Genomic DNA, 21,031 nt, shown 5'->3' on the forward strand with positions numbered 1-21,031 from the left:
TAACAAGGACAGATACAAACATTTCAGAGTGGTAGGGTGACTGGCAAGGGCCTCTGCTGCCTTCAATATAAATGTGTTTATTCTCTTAGCCTGGGGGGTAAGCTCCAAAAAGCTGGAGCCAGGGAAAGGGCAGTTGCGGACAGCGCCAACTGGCTAGCACCCGTGATGTCACAAGCAGCTTTCCCTGCTCCCCCGTTATGCAAACAGTCGTAAAATATTTGGTGGGTTGGGTTTTCCTGTTTGAGAAAGGAACAACAGAAGAACGTACGTGAGGTCCGCTGGCTTGTTTGTTAAAGGTAGACAACACACACAGCTGAGCCCATTTGACTACTTGGTGTGTGCCTGCCCTGCTGACTGCAAAGTCAAGCTCAGGTAAAGAACTGTGGCTATTTGCTAAATACTAAATCCGTCTTCACCCCAAGGTACTTCTCACCTAAGCCTGAGAAGGTCCTCCTGGCACGCTTCCCACAGGTATCTGTTTGGCCACTGTGGGTGCAGGATACTGGACAAAATGGGCCTCTGGCCTGATCCAGCAAATTCTTTTTATGTTCTTAACCAGGTGGTTAAGAAAGCCCAACAGAGACTCCATCTCCTCAGAGTATTGCGGAAGAACGATGTCAATCATTCATGCTGCATCACGGTGTCGTACGCTGGTTTGACATCATCTGATAGGAAGTGCCTGCAGAGGGTGGTGAATACAGCACAAGATATTATGGGCTGTCCCGTGAATCCGCTGGATGACATTGCGGAAGAACGTTGCCTCAGGCGAGTGAGGAAAATTCTCAGGGATGATTCACACCCTGGCCGGCACTTTCTTGATCTCCTGCCCTCAGGCAGAAGATATAAAAGCAGGATTAGTCCCACCAACAGGGTAAAGAATAGCTTCTATCCGTGGGCTGTTAGGCTGCTGAATGAAAAGATCACAACAGGGCAACTGACTTTGGGGTTTGGTGGGTGTGTCAGTAAACGAGGGGAATTAAGTGAGCTGAGTTGGGGGTGCTTGGGTAATCTCACTGTATACAAGTTGTACAAGTGACAATAAAGTATTTCAATTTCAATTAAGTGCTGGCTATTTGATACTGAATAAGGCCCCCCTTCTCCATCAAGCTCTCGAGATCGTTGAGGCGTTGGCTGACTTTCGCTCTCAAGTGAACTCTGTGGTGAACACGGAGGTGTGAGTGCCGTGCGAAACACTTCCCGCACTCCAAGCATTTGTAGGGTTTCTCTCCCGTGTGGACTCGCTGGTGCTTCACGAGGTTAGACAACTGCGAGAAGCATTTCTCGCACTCCATACACTTGTAGGGCTTCTCTCCTGTGTGGACTCGCTGGTGGCTCACCAGGGCCGAGCGCTGAGCGAAGCACTTCCCGCACTCCTGGCACTTGTGAGGCTTCTCCCCCGTGTGGACCCGCTGGTGGTTCACGACGTCCGAATGGATGGCGAAGCACTTGCCACACTCCAAGCACTTGTACGGCCTCTCCCCCGTGTGGATGCGCCGGTGTTTCACGAGGTCCGACTGCTGGGCGAAGCACTTCCCGCACTTCAAGCACTTGTAGGGCTTCTCGCCCGTGTGCACCCTCTGGTGGTTCACGAGGTTCGACTGGTGAGCAAAACGCTTCCCGCACTCCTGACACTTGTAGGGCTTCTCCCCCGTGTGGACTCTCTGGTGGTTCACGAGGACGGACTGCCGTGCGAAGCATTTCGCACACTCCAAGCACTGGTAGGGCTTCTCCCCCGTGTGGACTCTCTGGTGGTTGATGAGGACCGAGTGGCGTGCGAAACACTTCTCGCACTCGGGACACTTGTACGGCTTCTCTCCCGTGTGAACTCTCTGGTGCCTGACGAGCTGCGATCTCTGGGTGAAGCACTTCACGCACTCCAGGCATTTGTAAGGTTTCTCCCCTGTGTGGATCCTGTGGTGATTCACGAGGACGGACTGGCGCGAAAAGCACTTCCCGCACTCCAGGCACTTGAAGGGCCTCTCCCCTGTGTGGACCCGCTGGTGTTTCACGAGCTCCGAATGGTGAACGAAATACTTCGCACACTCCAAGCACTTGAAGGGCTTCTCTCCCATGTGGACCAAGCGGTGTATGATGAGATCTGGTTTCTGAGGGAAGCATTTCCCACACTTGCGGCATGAGTTCTTCTTCCTCAAGACACCTGGAAGGGGGTGAGAAGGGGGGGGGGAGACACTGACAGGACTGACCTTCAACTCCAGAAGAGGAAGAATCGTAGAAAGTCAATCAGGTTGAGTTGTGGGAAATAAGCTGTAAATTTCCTGGAGACATTTTTTGCCACAGGAGGTGGTGGCGGCAACCAGACCGCCAAATCGGGTGGCTTTAAAACTGGAAGTAAGCTGTAAATTTCCTGAGGTGAATTTTTGCCGCAGAAAGTGGTGGCTACCAGACCACCAAATCGTGTGGTTTTAAAACTGGAAGCAAGCTGTAACTTTCCTGAGGTAAATTTTTGCCACAGAAAGTGGTGGCCACCAGACCGCCAAATCAGGTGACTTTAAAACAGGCTGAGACAAACTCGCAGAAAAATAAGTCTCTTCATGGCTACTAAACGACTTAGGCCCTAAATATCTGAAAGACCGTCTCCTTCCCTGAAGACCCTCTTTGATGTTAAGATCAGAAGAGGGAGGGAGCCCTTTGGGTAGTTCAGAGGTTTGGTGGCTGGGGCGACCCGAGAGAGGGTATTCCTTGTGGCAGCCCCAAAGTTGTGGGATTCCCTCCCCACACAGGGTAAGCAAGTGTTTCAAAGAAGAGCAGTGGGAAGAGGCAACACATTCACATGTAATGGCTGAGACTCATGTCTGGCCATGTTTCGGTGATGGGGACACTCCTCAATGGATTATCCGCCTGTTGGCATGCCCTAGCCTCTCACCTGAGCACCTGCTGCCCAAGTTCCGAGGATCTGGTACCCAGGGAGCTTCTCCTTGTTCCAGACGAGTGATGAGGACAGGCTTTGCAACCGGAAACCCTTGATAAAAGATTTTCAAAAAATTAAAAGCCCTCCTCTTCCCACAAAGGAGTTTTTTCTCCCTAGCTTAACAAAACAAGGCAGCAAAGTTCCTTACCTAAGGAGGTCACGTTCTCATAATTCTCCATCATGACCTCTCTGTAGAGAGCTCTCTGATTTGGGTCCAGCAGAGCGCCTTGTGCCTCTGTGAAATAGACGGCCACATCTCCGAAAGTCACCAGCCCCTGGAAGAAAGAAGAATCCTCGTCTCAGCCTCAAAAGCTCTCACCCGCAGAGAGAAAATGAAAGGCTGCAAACATTTCTATATTTCATTCCATAGTACTTATATACCAGAGTGTTTAAACAACTGATCCTTCTTCCTAGAGAGCTCTGGGAACTGTAGCTCTGCAAGGGGAGGAGGGGGTCTCTTAACAATTCTCAGCACCCTTAACAAACTATAGTTCCCAGGATCCTCTGGGGGAAAATATGACTGTTGAAAGTAATGTTAATAGTGTACAGTGGTACCTGGGGTTACATACACTTCAGGTTACAGACACTTCAGGTTACAGACTCCGCTAACCCAGAAATATTACCTCAGGTTAAGAACTTTGCTTCAGGATGAGAACAGAAATTGTGCAGCAGTGGCACAGTGGCGGCAGGAGGCCCCATTAGCTAAAGTGGTGCTTCAGGTTAAGAACAGTCTCAGGTTCAGAACAGACCTCCAGAACGAATTAAGTACTTAACCCGAGGTACCACTGTATTGTATCACGTCCACGCAAGCCAGATGCGCAATCCCTCAATGGGCAGCACTTTTCCGTGGAGTTAAAAGGGTATTTTTGCATGTTCAGTGGTACCTCTGGTTGCGAACGGGATCCGTTCCAGAGGCCAGTTCGCAACATAAAAAGAGCGCAACCCACAGCGGCACATCTGTGCACACGTGGGTTGCGATTTGCCGCTTCTGCACATGCGTGTGACGTCATTTTGCGTTTCTGCGCATGTGCGAGCGGCAAAACCCGGAAGTAACCCTTTCCGGTACTTCCGGGTCGCCGCAGGATGTAACCTGAAAGAACGTAACATGAAGCAAACATAACATGAGGTATGACTGTACCCCAATCACTTCCACTTGGAAGGACTTTGGGCCCAAAATCTTACCTGAGATGGCTCAGCTGCAGCTCTTTCCCATCCTCTGGAAGGAGGAGACAATCCGGACAGAAACATGGCCCTCATATTGTCTTCTGTAGAAGTTAAAAAACCAAAGAAAAAGTGGTTCATTTCAAGTACAAAGGAGGGGGGGGGAATCTTGTTTTTCAACATTACATTGGATTTTATGAGGTAAAATGCACGATGGGAAAAAGAGACACACACACCCCTATATTCCCCTCCCAGAGCTATAGTTCCCAGAATTCCATGTGAAGAGGATTTGACTGTTGCACCACTCTGGGAATTGTAGCTTGGTGGGGGTGGGAGGGAAAAGCCACCATTTACCCTTTTCCTCCCCACCCAGGGCCAGCCCAAGACATTTTGCAGCTTGAGGCAAAGGGACAAGCTGGCAGAAGCTGACCACGTAGGCGGCCGAATCGTGCTTCAACGCCGGCGAGAGGACAGCAGCCCCTTTCACCTCACCTGCGGCTAGCAAGCCACCTTTGGAGGTGCAGGCTAGGCGACATGGCGCTTGCTCAACTCCATCCTCCCAACAGTTCAGCCCCATTCTCCGCCTCACCTGCTGCCCTGAGGCGGCCACCTCAGTCGCTCTAGCACCCTCATCCAAAGAGATCCCAGGGGCAATGAGACATCTCTTCAGTTAAAGGAGCAAGGCACACGATAAAACAGGAAAACGCAAACTAAAAACCAAAATCCGTCGCCCAACATGCGCTTCCTGCATCTGACAGCGCAGACTCCAGTCCGCAAAAACTTCTGCCACCATGACTTCAGGCGCCCTGCGACTCTCTTGGGTGCGTTAGCTGCAACAGACTTGCATCCTTGCGCACTGACACAGCTCTCCAGTTAAAGGAGCGGAGCACATAATAAAACAGGAAAACGCAAACTAAAAACCAAGTGGTTTTTTTTAAATATAAAGTCCTGCTACTACCCTGTGGGCCGCGAGATGCTGTTTGGTGCCCACAACTCTAACCACCCCTAATGGTCAGGGATGATGGGAATTGCAGCCCGGAAAAATCGGGGGGAGGGGCACTCAGCAAGGCTGCAGAATTGCTAGATGACCCGACTTCTTTTTGCTTTGCTTTTAAAAACCTGTTTCTTCCTGCCCTGCCCTTCCCATCTCGTTCGATTGCTAAAAAGGGGAGAGGGCAGCAGGCGCCCAAGCAAGCCATGATCTCCTTCTGCCCACCGTTTTTGCCTCCACTGAATTCCACCCATTCTTCTTCTTCCACCTTTCCAAGGTTTGGGGTTTGGGGGGGGGGTGGGAGCGGCGGCGGGAGAGGAAACAAAGGAAAACTCAAAAGCCCTGCCGCCGCTCCCTTCTCCACCCCACACCGCTTCCAGCTCCATCACCCTCAAAATCTAAGACAGAATCAGAAAAGTGGGGCGGGGGGGGGGGGAGGAAAGATGGGAGCCCACCCCACCCACCCTCCTTCTCCAGGAAGGCAAGCGCCCCTCTTTCTGGACCCTCACCTGCATTGGCTAAATTGCGCACAGGCTCCTCCAGGATGCAATTCACCAAGGTTGGGGGCGCGCCACCCCACCGCACCCCACTCCCAGCAGATCCCTTTCCGCTCCCCAACCTCCCCACCCCCAGATCCAATGACTCCGCTAGATCTCTTGGGATTCAGACAGCCTGACCCTGGCTGCTGGGACTTGTAGTCCTCTTTTTCTCCCCTCTCTCTCGCCCCCTCCTTTGCGTCTGCCCCGCACAAAAACCAACCAGAGGGGATTCTGGGAGCTGTAGTTCCCCCAGCGCCACCCTCGCCTGTGCTTTAGGAGCAAACGCCAGGCTGTCGAGAGCCCTGCTGTTAAAAATATAAAAAAGGGTCTGCGATGGGCTTGCATTTTTCAAAATCAAACAGAAAGCAACAACAGCTTTTGGCGGGTTATAAGCCCGTCGTGGTTTCATTCCGATCAAGCTCATGCCCAAAATTCACTGAAGTGTTTTATGTCCCGTCCTCTGGCTGGGTCGGGATGGCATGGGGATGAGGGACCAACTCCCGTCTCTTGCGGGGGCCCAATTAGTGCCATTGCCTTCCGTTAAGAGTTTGGGTGTAATCCTTGACGCCTCCCTTTCCAGGGAGGCGCAGGTTACAGCAACAGCCAAGGCGACATTTTTCCACCTTCGCCGCATCAAGCAGTTGGTCCCTTACCTTCCCCGCCCCGACCTGGCCACAGTGATCCATGCAATGGTCACCTCCAGGCTTGACTACTGTAATTCCCTCTACGCGGGGCTGCCCTTGAAACTGTCCCACAAACTCCAGCGGGTGCAGAATGCTGCAGCGAGGCTCCTCACGGGGTCTCTGCCCATGGGAGCATATTCACCCAGTACTTTTCAAGCTACACTAGCTCCCGGTGGAGTACTGGGTCAGATTTAAGGTGCTGGTATTTACCTTTAAAGCCCTTCACGGCCTAGGACCCTCGTACTTACGGGACCGCCTCTCCCGGTATGCCCCACGGAGAGCCTCAAGGTCCATAAATAGCAACACCCTAGTGGTCCCAGGCCCTAAGGAAGTCAGATTAGCCTCAACCAGAGCAGGGCCTTCTCAGCACTGGCTCCGGCCTGGTGGAACGCTCTGCCTCATGAGACAAGGGCCCTGCAGGATCTGATTTCTTTCCGCAGGGCCTGTAAGACAGAGTTGTTCTGCCTGGCCTTTGTCTCTTGGAGCCAATTTGATTCCCTCCCCCTCTTTCTTTTTTCTTTTTCCTTTCTCCTCCTGTGATGAGGCTGCATTTTAATATTTTAATGTTTCAATATTTTAATGTTGCATTTTAATCTTGTTTTTAAGTTGCATTCATTCAACTTGTTTTTATTATTGCTTGTTAGCCGCCCTGAGCCCAGGGGAGGGCGGGGTATAAATAAAAATTATTATTATTATTATTATTATCATGTTTCCTAAATGGTGTGTTTTATGACGACTCTCGTCTGATCTGCAGCTGAAGAACATATTTGGTTTAAAGGGAGGTCAGAGTGAACTAGCTGTTAGGTTGCCTTTATTGCGTAGAGGAAAACAAGCTAGCAGGCAGTTTGGTTTCTTCTCATGTGTAGCAGCGTTTGCACCTCTTTCCCTGCTCCTCCTGACCCTAGACTTAAATGTCCGCATGCAAAGAACCGATGCAATGGCTGTTGTACTCCTGGGATAGCTCAGCTGGTAGACCACGAGACTCTTAATCTCGGTCATGGGTTCGAGTTTGGGCACAAGATTCCTGCACTGCAGGGGGTTGGACTAGATGATTCTAAAATGGTCTCATTTGCTGCAGCACAACCTAAGAGAGTTTGTACTGGTCCAGTAAACGCTTCCGCTGCGCCACCAGCAACAGCTCTCTTTGCAGAGCATTAATTAAGTCCAGTGCAGAGATTCTTGTTGCAGTACAAGGCTTCAGAGTCTCAGCAGCAAAGAAATAACGACACAGGGAAGCCTGTCTTTCCAAAGACAGGTTTATTGCAGAAAGATAACAGAAACACCTCCGGAGCTTTCGGACATTTTTGCTTCACGCCCCAAACACAGAGAAAACAAACACTCTTTATATACTGAGCAACTTAACAACTTAACGACTTAACGAGCTTGACTACTTAAAGTCACATGACATTGCTAACTTGCCAGCGTCTTAGGTTTCAAACCCTAACACCCCCTCTCGCTGGCAATACAAAAAACAAAATTACTTCAGACCCATTTCTTCACAAAAGTTTTCATGCCGCTGAAACCCAAGCGGTTTTGTAAAACCATCAGCTTGATTTTCATGACTGGGACAGTAATTTAATTTAACAATTCCTGCTTTTACCGTTTGACAAACATTTTGAAAGCGGATATCCAAATGTTTTGTACGACCTTTAAACTGCCCATTTTGTGCTAACTTAAGACACGGTTGATTATCACCCCATACAGTGATTGGAGTGATGGCCTTTTCATACATCTCTTGTGCCAAGCATTTGTAAAATTCTAGATCTCTACATAACTCAGATAAGGCACAGAACTCAGCTTCTGTTGACGACAAGGTAATCAGGTTCTGTTTCTTGGATCTCCACCCAATCAGAGAGTTACCAAATTTTATTACACAGCCAGACACTGATTTTCTATCTTTTAAATTTGCCCAATCACTATCTGCCCAACAAGTAATCTGTGCTTGTCCTTCCGAAGATAATTCAAGGCAAAAATCTTTGGTGTATTGTAAATATCTTAACACTCTTTGAATTCCTTTCCATGCATTTACACTAGGTTTCGAAGCTTCTCTGCTGAGTAAGTTAACAGCGTAAGCAATATCTGGTCTACTCCATTGCGAAAGATGAAGTAAGCTTCCCAGTGCTGACTGAAAGATTTCAGCACGCTTGAATTCAGCACTATCCTTGAACTCATTGTCTTTTACAAAACCCATTTCCATTGGTGTTCTAACACCTGCACACTCCGTCATGTTAAACTTTTTCAACATTTGCAATATCTTGCCTTTTTGATTCAGTAGAAAACTGCCATTTTTGGTCCTATCTATCTGAACACCAAGATAGACCTTCACATCACCAAGATTCTTAACTTTGAAGTGTTTATTTAACTCTTTGGCTAGTTTTTTTACTTGTTCTTGTGTCTTTGAAGTATAAATCAGGTCATCTACATAAACAAGCAAAGATTCTTGAGCATCTCCTGAACTTCTGAAATATAAGCAATTGTCAGCCTTGCTCCTGCTAAAACCAATGCCTACCAAAACGTCATTCAAACACTCATTCCAATTATGAGCAGATTGCTTGAGTCCATAAATAGATTTATGTAGTTTCCACACCTGATTTGATTTACCAACTTTCAATCCTGGCGGTAGCTCCATATAGAGCTCTTCAGCCAAGTCTGAATGAAGATAAGCTGTAGAGACATCAAATTGATTCACTTTGAACCCTTTCTGAGCAGCAACTGCTAATAGTGCCCGTAGGGTTTCACTCCTTGAAGTGGGTGCATAGACTTCGGAATAATGTAACCCCTTCCTTTGCGTAAAACCTCGAGCTACAAGCCTTGCTTTGTACTCTGGTTTCCCCATCGCTGTTGTCTTTATCCTGTACACCCACCTACAACTTACTGCCTTGGTACCTTCTGGCAGTTTGGTGATGGAAAACACACCCAGTTCTTTCATAGAATTCAACTCCTTTTGCATGGCCTCACGCCACCTACTGGCCTCCTCCTGGGGTAATTGCTCAACCTCCTCAAAACTTTCAGGTTCGCAATTTGCCAAACCAGCCCAAACACTAATAGCTTGGTACCTTTCAGGAGGTTTACCTTTGTTGGCACGCTTGGAACGCCTTAACAGTTCCTGCGATGTTCCTTCAGTTTCCCCCTCTGACCCAGAATCACTAGTTGTCACCTGTTTGTCACTAGTAGTTGAAGAACTTTCTGATTCTGACTTTACACGTCTCTCTTGCTGTACAGGTGAACTTTTAGAGCTAGAAGATTCTGACTTTACAGACTTGGGTGAGCTAGGCGATTTCTCACCCTTGTCCTCAGACTCAAATTCCTCAGTCTGTTCTGAAACTAATACCTGCCCTGGGGCCTGAGTTTCATTGTTACTGTTCACCACATCAAATAGTATGTCAGGATTTCCATGAATCTTATTCCAACCATCCTGTTCACAAAATTCCGCACTTCTGCTGATTGTGATTTTCGTTTGATTGCCTTCTACATTTACAAATCTCCAACCTTTTGTGTTTGCTTGATAACCACAGAAAATCATTTCTTTAGACCTAGGATCGCCTTTCCTACGTTGTGCCCTAGGCACCAGCACATAAGCACGGCATCCAAAAACTCTTAGATGATCAATTTTTGGTTTTTTCCCAAATAGCATGAAGTAAGGAGTGTTGCCTACTGTGCTACTGTACACTCTGTTAAAAGTATAATTCGCATACAGTGCAGCCTCAGCCCAAAAACGCTGTGGAAGTCCAGAATCAAACAGCAAAGCAGTAATGGCTTCCTGTAATGTTCGAAATTTTCTTTCGGCAACTGCATTCTCCTGTGGTGAATAGGGATTGGTAAGTCTATGAACTATACCTTTCCTTTTTAACCATGTCTCCAGCGTGTGGTTCACAAATTCCCCACCACGATCTGATTGTATTTTACGTACCCTGGTGTCAAATTTACATTCAACTTCTTCAATCCAATCCATCAGGATGGAAGCTGCTTGTGATTTTTCTTTCAGAAAGAAAACCCAACTAGCCCTTGAAAAGTCATCCACCAAAATTTGCATAAATCTCGCACCTCCAAGCGATTTGACTGGCATAGGGCCACACACGTCTGTGTGCACAAGTTCAAAGGGTTTCTTGCTTACTCTATCAGATCTAGGATAGTTACATGTCTTAACCTTAGCATGTTTACAAGCACAACAATCCAGGAAATTTGGACAGGGTTTAATGTTACACTCCTCAGCTAAATCTGGCATCTTGCTTACATACTTAAAGCATATATGAGCTAACCTTCTATGTAGTAGATGTGCACAACCTGTATGAGGAGCCTTATTTACACACTTAGCTTGCGCTTCACCTGTTGAACATCTACCTGCTGCTAACTGCTCTTCATCCAAAACAAAAAGCCCATCCTCACAGGGAATTTTAACTAGCTCCTTTCCCTGTTTTGAAATGGTGCACACATCATTTTCAAACTCAACCTTAAAACCACTTTTTACCAGGCATGACACACTCAAAAGTCCATTCTTCATTCCTGGAAGAACAAAAACAGGAAGGTTAGTTTGCAAACAGTTAACATAAATTGTGCCTTTAAGGTTCATTTCTCGTTTACTATTGTCTGCTATAGTCACGGTTTTTGCAACTGGCAATGTCTTGCAGTTCATCAAGCGGCCCCTAGATGTCGCTGGAACTAAACTGTGACTTGCTCCACTGTCAATTATCCACTTCAAAGTTTGTTGGCTCCTTTTAGGACTCTGTTGTGCTGCCATTGCAGATAGTCCCTTATCAGCACCTGCTCCCCCTCCGGATCGTTGATTCTTGTAGTTCTCACGTCGTCTTCCTCTGTAACTCCGGAAACTGGCCTTGGACTGTTGAAATTCCTGTTGCTTTTCTGGACACTTTGCTATCAAATGAAACCTGCTGCCACATCGAAAACATGACTTGCTGGCCATAGCAGACACTTGTGAGGCTTCCTTACAGCTCTGCCTGCTAGTTTTCCCACGCTGGGAATTATCTGAACATCCAACCCTTGGGGTATTTGAATTGTCAATACGTTTTCGATGATGTTGATATTCTTGTTCACACAATCTACCAGTCACATAATTCATATTCAACTGGTCCTCTGGCAAAACTTGTAAAGTTAGTACTAAGTTTTCAAACCCTGCATGCAGGCTGCTAAGCAGAGTATAAACTTTAATATTTTCAGGAAAATTCACACCTAAAGATGACAGTTGGTTGAAATACTCAGTCATCTGTGACGTGTGTTCAACCACACTATCCTCTGGCTTCAATTTCAACTCATACAAAGCACGTATAATGTTCACCTTCTCTCCGGGCGTGGCTCTATGGTAAATTCGCCTAAGAGCTTCCCAAATTTCAAATGCAGACCTTAAATTTTCCACATGAGGTAATTGGGAATCGTCTATCGATACCATCAACATGCATCTTGCTTTAGTGTCCATTTTATCATGTTCCCTGTTCTGAGCATGTGCAGCAGCCTGTTGCTCTGCTGTGGCATCTGCTGCAACAGCCACAAACGGCTTTCGCCTCTGGACATAGTCAGCCCACACTTCTTTGGCTTCCAACCAGACTTGAACCCTCTTAGACCACTGCACGTAATTAGCAGAGTTCAACTTTGTAAAGGGAACCTGGAAATTTTCCACTGCCATTCTTGGGGTCTGCTGCTACTCCCTCTGTGTGCCCTTTCTTCTCTTTCCCCTTGGGATTTGTCTTACTCACTTTTCAGACGCCTCCAGCCTCCTTTAAGAGCTGGATTTACGACCAAGCCGGTCTTCTCTCATCCGAAAGTTGCTTTCACTTTCTCTGCACACAATACAGCTGTAGAAACGTAGAAGGATCCATAACCTAAGAGAGTTTGTACTGGTCCAGTAAACGCTTCCGCTGCGCCACCAGCAACAGCTCTCTTTGCAGAGCATTAATTAAGTCCAGTGCAGAGATTCTTGTTGCAGTACAAGGCTTCAGAGTCTCAGCAGCAAAGAAATAACGACACAGGGAAGCCTGTCTTTCCAAAGACAGGTTTATTGCAGAAAGATAACAGAAACACCTCCGGAGCTTTCGGACATTTTTGCTTCACGCCCCAAACACAGAGAAAACAAACACTCTTTATATACTGAGCAACTTAACAACTTAACGACTTAACGAGCTTGACTACTTAAAGTCACATGACATTGCTAACTTGCCAGCGTCTTAGGTTTCAAACCCTAACACAACCTTCTTTCGGACCAGGCCAGGTTGAGGTCGCTGCAGGGCAGAACTCAGGATTCCCACAGCCTCTGTTTCCTTTTGGATTTCCAGATCTTTTCCTCAAAAGGCACTCTAGTCTAGCCCTTTCACTTATGGGGATATAATAAGAAATATTCATAACACATTTTGTTTTTTTTTAAGAGCACCTCGCTTGTATTTGAGCTTCATTAGCAAAATTTGGTTCAATGGTTCTAATTATTCCATAGCTCCCTGTTCCCAAGGAACTTACATAGTGACTGCGGAGAAATGAATATGCGTGAGTTCGGTCGCAGTTGGCAAGAATGAGAATGCTATTATTATTATTATTATTATTATTATTATTATTATTATTATTATTATAGAATCATAGAATCATAGAATCATAGAGTTGGAAGAGACCACAAGGGCCATCGAGTCCAACCCCCTGCCAAGCAGGAAACACCATCAGAGCACTCCTGACATATGGTTGTCAAGCCTCTGCTTAAAGACCTCCAAAGTAGGAGACTCCACCACACTCCTTGGCAGCAAATTCCACTGTCGAACAGCTCTTACTGTCAGGAAGTTCTTCCTAATGTTTAGGTGGAATCTTCTTTCTTGTAGTTTGGATCCATTGCTCCGTGTCCGCTTCTCTGGAGCAGCAGAAAACAACCTTTCTCCCTCCTCTATGTGACATCCTTTTACATATTTGAACATGGCTATCATATCACCCCTTAACCTCCTCTTCTCCAGGCTAAACATGCCCAGCTCCCTTAGCCGTTCCTCATAAGGCATCGTTTCCAGGCCTTTGACCATTTTGGTTGCCCTCCTCTGGACACGTTCCAGTTTGTCAGTGTCCTTCTTGAATTGTGGTGCCCAGAACTGGACACAGTACTCCAGGTGTGGTCTGACCAGAGCAGAATACAGTGGCACTATTACTTCCCTTGATCTAGATGCTATACTCCTATTGATGCAGCCCAGAATTGCATTGGCTTTTTTAGCTGCCGCGTCACACTGTTGGCTCATGTCAAGTTTGTGGTCAACCAAGACTCCTAGATCCTTTTCACATGTACTGCTCTCAAGCCAGGTGTCACCCATCTTGTATTTGTGCCTCTCATTTTTTTTGCCCAAGTGCAATACTTTACATTTCTCCCTGTTAAAATTCATTTTGTTTGTTTTTGCCCAGTTCTCTAATCTGTCAAGGTCGTTTTGAAGTGTGATCCTGTCCTCTGGGGTGTTAGCCACCCCTCCCAGTTTGGTGTCATCTGCAAATTTGATCAGGATGCCCTTGAGTCCATCATCCAAGTCGTTGATAAAGATGTTAAATAAGACCGGGCCCAAGACAGAACCCTGTGGCACCCCACTAGTCACTCTTCTCCAGGATGAAGAGGAACCATTGATGAGCACCCTTTGGGTTCGGTCTGTCAGCCAGTTACAAATCCACTGAGTGGTAGCAGAGTCAAGACCGCATTTTACCAGCTTCTTTACAAGAATATCATGGGGCACCTTGTCAAATGCCTTACTGAAATCAAGGTAGGCTATATCCACTGTGTTCCCTTCATCTACCAGGCTTGTAATTCTGTCAAAAAATGAGATCAGGTTAGTCTGACATGACTTATTTTTCAGAAATCCATGCTGACTATTGGTGATCACAGCATTCCTTTCTAGGTGCTCACAGACTGTTTGCTTAATGATCTGCTCCAGAATCTTCCCTGCTATTGATGTCAGACTGACTGGGCGGTAATTATTTGGGTCCTCTCTTTTCCCCTTTTTGAAAATAGGGACAACATTTGCCCTCCTCCAGTCTGCCGGGACTTCGCCTGTTCTCCAGGATTTCTCGAAGATGACTGCCAGTGGTTCTGAGATCACATCTGCCAGTTCTTTTAATACTCTTGGATGCAGTTCATCTGGCCCTGGAGACTTGAATACATCTAAACTAGCCAAATATTCTTGTACTGTCTCCTTAGTTATTCTGGGCTGTGTTTCCTTTGCTGAATCATTTGCTCCAAATTCTTCAGGTCGGGCATTGTTTTCTTTATCGGAGAAGACTGAGGCAAAGAAGGCATTGAGGAGTTCAGCCCTTTCTGTGTCCCCTGTTTGCATTTCACCATCTTCTCCTCTGAGTGACCCCACTGTTTCTTTGTTCTTCCTTTTGCTACGAACATACCCATAAAAGCCTTTTTTGTTGCTTTTAACCTCTCTAGCAAGCCTGAGTTCATTCTGTGCTTTAGCTTTTCTGACTTTGTGTCTACACGTGCTGGCTATTTGTTTGAATTCCTCTTTGGTGGTTTCCCCCCTTTTCCATTTTTTGTACACATCCTTTTTTAATCTTAATTCAGTTAAAAGTTCTTTAGATAGCCACCCTGGCTTCTTTAGGCACCTTCCATGTTTCCGTCTCATTGGTATTGCCTGACGTTGTGCTTTTACTATCTCCCTCTTAACAAACTCCCAGCCATCATGAACTCCCTTTCCTTTTAGTATTACTGTCCATGGGATCTCACCCAGCACTTCCCTAAGTTTTATGAAGTCGGCTTTCTTAAAGTCAAGAAATTGAGTCCTAGTATGCTTGGCTGCTCCTTTCCGCTGTATAGTAAACTTCAGAAGAGCATGATCACTCGCGCCTAATGATCCTTCCACTTCTACCCCACTAACCAGGTCATCAACATTGGTTAGGACCAGATCTAAAATGGCTGTTCCTCTTGTTGCTTCTCCCACTTTCTGGACAATGAAGTTGTCTGCAAGGCCAGTGAGGAATCTGTTTGACCTTATGCTCTTGGCTGAGTTTGACGTCCAACAAATATCCGGGTAATTGAAGTCCCCCATTACTACTATCTCCCTTCCTTTTCCATGCTTGGCCATCTGTTCCAGGAAGCCATCATCTATGTCCTCCGTTTGGCTTGGGGATCTATAGTAAACTCCCACAATGAGGTCTCTGTTATTCTTCTCTCCCTTAATTTTGACCCAAATGCTCTCACATTGGCTTTGAGGTTCTAAATCTTGGATCTCTTCACAGGTATACACATCCCTGACATATAACGCCACTCCTCCTCCTTTCTTGTCTGGTCTGTTTCTCTGAAATAGATTGTATCCCCCCATTATTACATTCCAATCGTGGGACTTATCCCACCAGGTTTCAGTGATGCCTATTATGTCATATTTAGTTTGCTGTACCAAGAGCTCAAGCTCATCTTGTTTATTTCCCATGCTTTGTGCATTAGTGTACAGACATTGAAGTCCATTAATCATTCCCCCGTGTCTCTTATTTAAGGATTTTTTCCTATTATACCGCCCTTCATTCAAAGATCTCAAGATGGTTCCCAGAACAAAAATGCACGATAAAAACTCAAAATGCATAATAAAAACAGAAACAAATCTATAACCCCCTTCCTCCTTCCACAAGCATGTAAAAGGATATGAGATGTCAGTCAGCCCAAGTCCTGATTAAATAGGAACATTTTTACCTGGCACCTAAAGATGACTAATGAAGGTGCCCAACGAGTCTCCCAGGGGAGAACATTTCACAAATGAAAACAATTTGAATAACAGTCACAACAGAATGGAATGCCTCTGTCACATGACTCACAGTCAGCCAATCACATGAGAGATAAGGGTGTTGTGGGCTTTGAAGATGCTCAAACTCAGGACGAAAGGGGAAAATGTGCTAAGAGGAAGACACGCTTGGCAAACCCTCACCGTGATCAGCTCCCGCCCAGAAACCAATGTCCCCACTGTGGAAGGACGTGTGGGTCCAGACTTGGCCTCCACAGTCACTTATGGACTCACCGTTAAAACCGTGTTCATGGAAGACAATCTTACTCGGCTACGAGTGATCGCCAAAGAAGAAGACTGCCAAAGGAATAACTTTCTGTGTGAGAGTGAGAGAATCATTTGTTCCAGAAACAGAGAACAGAGAAGTTGTTTCAAGAAGCAGCAGAAGGCGGAGATTGTTTTGTCTATGCAAGGACGTTTTCTGTGGGAACTGTTCTTTGGACTTGCTCAGTGTGACAGGAAGTACTGATAACAATGGTTCTGTGAGTCTCTTGCTTGTGTCTTGTGGAGAGAAGCAAAGGGAGAGTGTTGGACTCTGGTTGGACTCTAAGCATGCCTTGACCACCACAGTGGTGAACGTCTGTATAGAGCCAGTGTGGTGTAGTGGTTAAGAGCAGTAGTCTCGTAATCTGGGGAACCGGGTTCGCGTCTCCGCTCCTCCACATGCAGCTGCTGGGTGACCTTGGGCCAGTCACACTTCTCTGAAGTCTCTCAGCCCCACTCACCTCACAGAGTGTTTGTTGTGGGAGAGGAAGGGAAAGGAGAATGTTAGCCGCTTTGATACTCCTTAGGGTAGTGATAAAGCGGGATATCAAATCCAAACTCTTCTTCTTCTTCTATATATCTGCTACCGATATGCTTTTATGTCTGTCAAGTAAAACTCTGCACTTGACTGAATCTTTATGGCATCCATGAGTATTTATTGTCTACTTTGTGAACCTTCACACAACCCCAAAGACACTTCCAAGGAAGGAGCTTCGTTAGATGAAACACTGCCGAGTATGGATACTGGGACAAACACGCAACGAAAATGATGCTGGACCCAATCCTTCTAAATTATCTATCAGAGGTTGATGGATTGATCCAATAATAAAGGTAAAGGTACCCCTGACTGTTAGGTCCAGTCCCAGACGACTGTGGGGTTACGGCGTTCATCTCGCTTTACTGGCCGAGGGAGCCGGCGTACAGCTTCTGGGTCATGTGGCCAGCATGACTAAGCCGCTTCTGGCGAACCAGAGCAGCGCACGGAAACGCCGTTTACCTTCCCACCGGAGCAGTACCTATTTATCTATTTTCACTTTGACGTGCTTTTGAACTGCTAGGTTGGCAGGAGCAGGGACCGAGCAATGGGAGCTCACCCCGTTGTGGGGATTTGAACCGCCAACCTTCTGATTGGCAAGCCCCAGGCTCTGTGGTTTAGACCACAGCTCCACCTGCGTCCCTGATCCAACAATAGCCCTATGCTAAAAAATACATCTCAATTCAACATAAGCAAACATTCCTATTTCAGGAAATTAATCCATTATTCTTAACACCCCTACTTTTAATTTACCTGAAATAACAAAATATTTAGCTCACATAACCTCTTCCCCCACCCTGCAAAATCTAAAAAGTTAGCTCCTACTATAGGTTTTGTAAAGGCTCCTACTAAAGGCTTTGTTTACACTACTCTGCCTCCCTGCCTAACTGCCCCAAAGCTATGATTCAATTTGTGAATATTTTTGGATACAGTATTTCTGGTATAGATTGAAGAGAGAGCAGCAGAGAGGGTGTTTAAAAGTGTGTTTAGAGGGTGCTCCCAGTTTCCACTTATGTGCACGGGGGCCCAGAACGTAACCCTGATGTAAGGGGGGGGGAACACACCTGTAATCTGGATTACTGTGGACAAGCTATTCCAGTGCAGGAACGGTCGCAGCTGCTGTCCTGCCTGCCAAAAAGTTGCTCCTAACTACTCGAGCCTCAAGTGATGAAGCTGGATCCAGAAACGATCTTGCTCACATTCAGGTTATTTTCTTTGCCACCCGCCCTGCCACGTGGCAGGCACAATGATGTGCACTCACCAGTGCTTGAGTCCTTAAAAATGAGGCTCCACTCTGAAAGTCTGGCTTGCTTCACAGGCAATAGCTTTTGTGTTCCAAAGAGCAGCTCAAGCTCCACAATCGTAGGGAGGAACCAGGAGCTATTGCGGCCTAGGACCCACGTACCTACGGGACCGCCTCCCCTGGTATGCCCCACGGAGGACCTTAAGGTCCACAAATGACAATATTTTGGAGGTCCCAGGTCGCAAGGTGGTTAGGTTGGTCTCAACTAGGGCCAGGGCCTTTTCAGTACTGGCCCCGACTTGGTGGAACGCTCTGTCACAAGAGACCAGGGCCCTGTGGGACTTGACATCTTTCCGCAGGGCCTGCAAGACAGAGCTGTTCCGCCTGGCCTTTGGTTTGGACTCAGTCTGACCCTTATGTTTCCCTCCCCTTAGTGTCTTGATTTATTGGCAACTTTTAAAATGAGGCTCCATTTTAAATTGTATTTTAACCTATACAGTGGTACCTCGGGTTAAGGACTTAATTCGTTCTGGAGGTCCATTCTTAACCTGAAACTGTTCTTAACCTGAAGCACCACTTTATCTAATGGGGCTTCCTGCTGCCGCCACGACGTCGGAGCCCGATTTCTGTTCTCATCCTGAAGCAAAGTTCTTAACCCAAGGTAATATTTCTGGGTTAGCAGAGTCTGTAACCTGAAGCGTATGTAACCTGAAGCGTATGTAACCCGAGGTACCACTGTATCTTAAATTGTATTCCCCCCCCCCCATTACGTTTCTACTGTGATTTTATTGGTGTTAGCCGTCCTGAGCCCGGGGTATAAATAAAAATTATTATTATTATTATTGCACCAACCACCCGTCTCACTGATCCACAACAAAAGGAACGCTTTGGTTAAAAGCATTGGCTTTCTGCTGCCGCAGAACTGCCCCCGGCGTTCAGGAATCCATGAGGTTCCATCAGCCTCCAGGGACTGGCCTTACCCATGAGGTTCCATCAGCCTCTAATCTGGCCTTACCACCCATCCAGACCTTATGAGATATGGTGGTCCAGGGGGATAGATACACTGCACACACCACCTCTTGTATGTACACAGAACCCTATTTATAGTTCTAGGAAGAAACACCACGCAGTCATGGGCATATGATGCCAGTGGGCACCTTGACACTAAAATATTAAAGTATAACTCCTGCTCACTGAGCGATAGCAGCTGGTTGAAACCAGGTTTTTTCAAAAATCCTTGACTTGCTACCTGTCCGCTGGCAGCTCTCACCTCCTTGCATTCCTTCTCTTGCGACATGGTTCCCAGTTTATGTGCCACTATGAGTCTAGACATGTTCTGGACGGGCATGTGAGTCGCGTATGTGAGCGCCAGGCTTTTCCCAGCCCCTCCCTACCCTGAGCAAGGCTCCACCTGATTGCCAACTATTTTAATTTCAAAAAAAAGTTTGATTTTTACTATCCATCTGATTTTGAAACCCCACGATGGAATTGTGTTTTAGTTAACAAGATACGCGAGGCACTTCATTAAAGTGTTTTTGCCTGCATAGCTCAGCTGGTTAGAGTGTGGTGCCGATAACGACAAGGTTGCAGGTTCAATCCCCGTATGCAACAGATGCCTATTTTTCTGCATTGAAGAGGGTTGGACTAGATGATCCTCAGGGTCTCTTCCAACTATAATACTATTGGGGGGGGAAGCTCTCTAAGTGGCTCACATAATACAAAACGTTCATAAGAAAATACAGATAAAAACCAATGCGCTTAAAAGAAAAACAAAAACAAATTACACCTAATAAAATTAGGCAAATCTAGTGAAAGAGGAGAGCGCAAAATATGGTCTGAAGCTCAACATCAAAAAAACTAAAATCATGGCCACGGGCCCATCACCTCCTGGCAAATAGAAGGGGAAGAAATGGAGGCAGTGAGAGATTTTACTTTCTTGGGCTCCATGATCACGGCAGATGGTGACAGCAGTCACGAAATTAAAAGACGCCTGCTTCTTGGGAGAAAGGCGATGGCAAACCTAGACAGCATCTTAAAAAGCAGAGACATCACCTTGCCAACAAAGGTCCGTATAGTTAAAGCTATGGTTTTCCCAGTAGTGATGTATGGAAGTGAGAGCTGGACCATAAAGAAGGCTGATCGCCGAAGAATTGATGCTTTTGAATTATGGTGCTGGAAACGACTCTTGAGAGTCCCATGGACTGCAAGAAGATCAAACCTCTCCATTCTGAAGGAAATCAGCCCTGAGTGCTCACTGGAACGACAGATCCTGAAGCTGAGGGTCCAAGACTTTGGCCAACTCATGAGAAGTGAAGGCTCGCTGAAAAAGACCCTGATGTTGGGAAATGACAGGGGACGAGAAGGGGATGACAGAGGACGGGATGGTTGGACAGTGTTCTCGAAGGTACCAGCATGAGTTTGACTAAACTGCGGGAGGCAGTGGAAGACAGGAGTGCCTGGCGTGCTCTGGTCCATGGGGTCACGAAGAGTCGGACACGAATAAATGACTAAACAGCAACAACAAAGATAAAAAATCGCAAGTCTGGGGAGGCCTGTCTTAAGCTAAAGTTTGCAGCTGGCCTTGAAAAATGTACAAATGCACCTGCATAGTATCAACCTGCAGAGAGTTCCACAGAGTAGCCTTGCTATGCTGCAAGACAGATTGTAGCTTCGCTAAATATTGAAACACGACATGTGATCGGATTGTAGCTTTTGCAAAAGCACTCAGCTTTTCGCCAGAGGGGAGCCGGCAGCAGTATTTTGAACCTCAAGACAAAACCAGGAAGAGAAGCTTTGCTCTCTGTCTGGACTGTGCTGTGCCTCTGTCTATTCCACCACAGCATCAGTTGCCAGCAATAAGGGACACAGCTCTCTTGTTCAGACGATATGAGTCGCCTTATTGTGGTGCTTGAAAACCAGGGGGAAGGGGGGGAAAGCAAGAAAAAACGG

At 46.6% G+C, this 21,031-nt stretch overlaps 1 protein-coding gene across 2 annotated transcripts; it reads right to left on the reverse strand.

Moving 5' to 3' along the window:
* Positions 1-289: 289 nt before the first annotated feature.
* On the reverse strand, positions 290-16,047 carry LOC308580849 (uncharacterized protein). Of its 2 annotated transcripts, none has more exons than XM_081183077.1 (5): positions 15,953-16,047; positions 4,112-4,194; positions 3,078-3,204; positions 2,885-2,980; positions 290-2,158 (listed from the first exon to the last, which is right to left on the reverse strand). In XM_081183077.1, exons 2-5 carry the CDS (start codon positions 4,184-4,186, stop codon positions 1,059-1,061), a joined length of 1,398 nt encoding a protein of 465 aa, XP_081039203.1. In that variant the 5' UTR covers positions 4,187-4,194; positions 15,953-16,047; the 3' UTR covers positions 290-1,058. The 2 variants fall into 2 exon arrangements, with proteins under 2 accessions (XP_081039203.1, XP_081039202.1); XM_081183076.1 differs by lacking the exon at positions 15,953-16,047 and adding an exon at positions 5,591-5,775.
* Between the last annotated feature and the right edge of the window lie 4,984 nt (positions 16,048-21,031).

This window comes from Podarcis bocagei (genome assembly GCF_964188305.1).
Source record: "Podarcis bocagei genome assembly, chromosome: 2".
In the NCBI taxonomy this organism is placed as follows: Eukaryota; Metazoa; Chordata; class Lepidosauria; order Squamata; family Lacertidae; genus Podarcis; species Podarcis bocagei.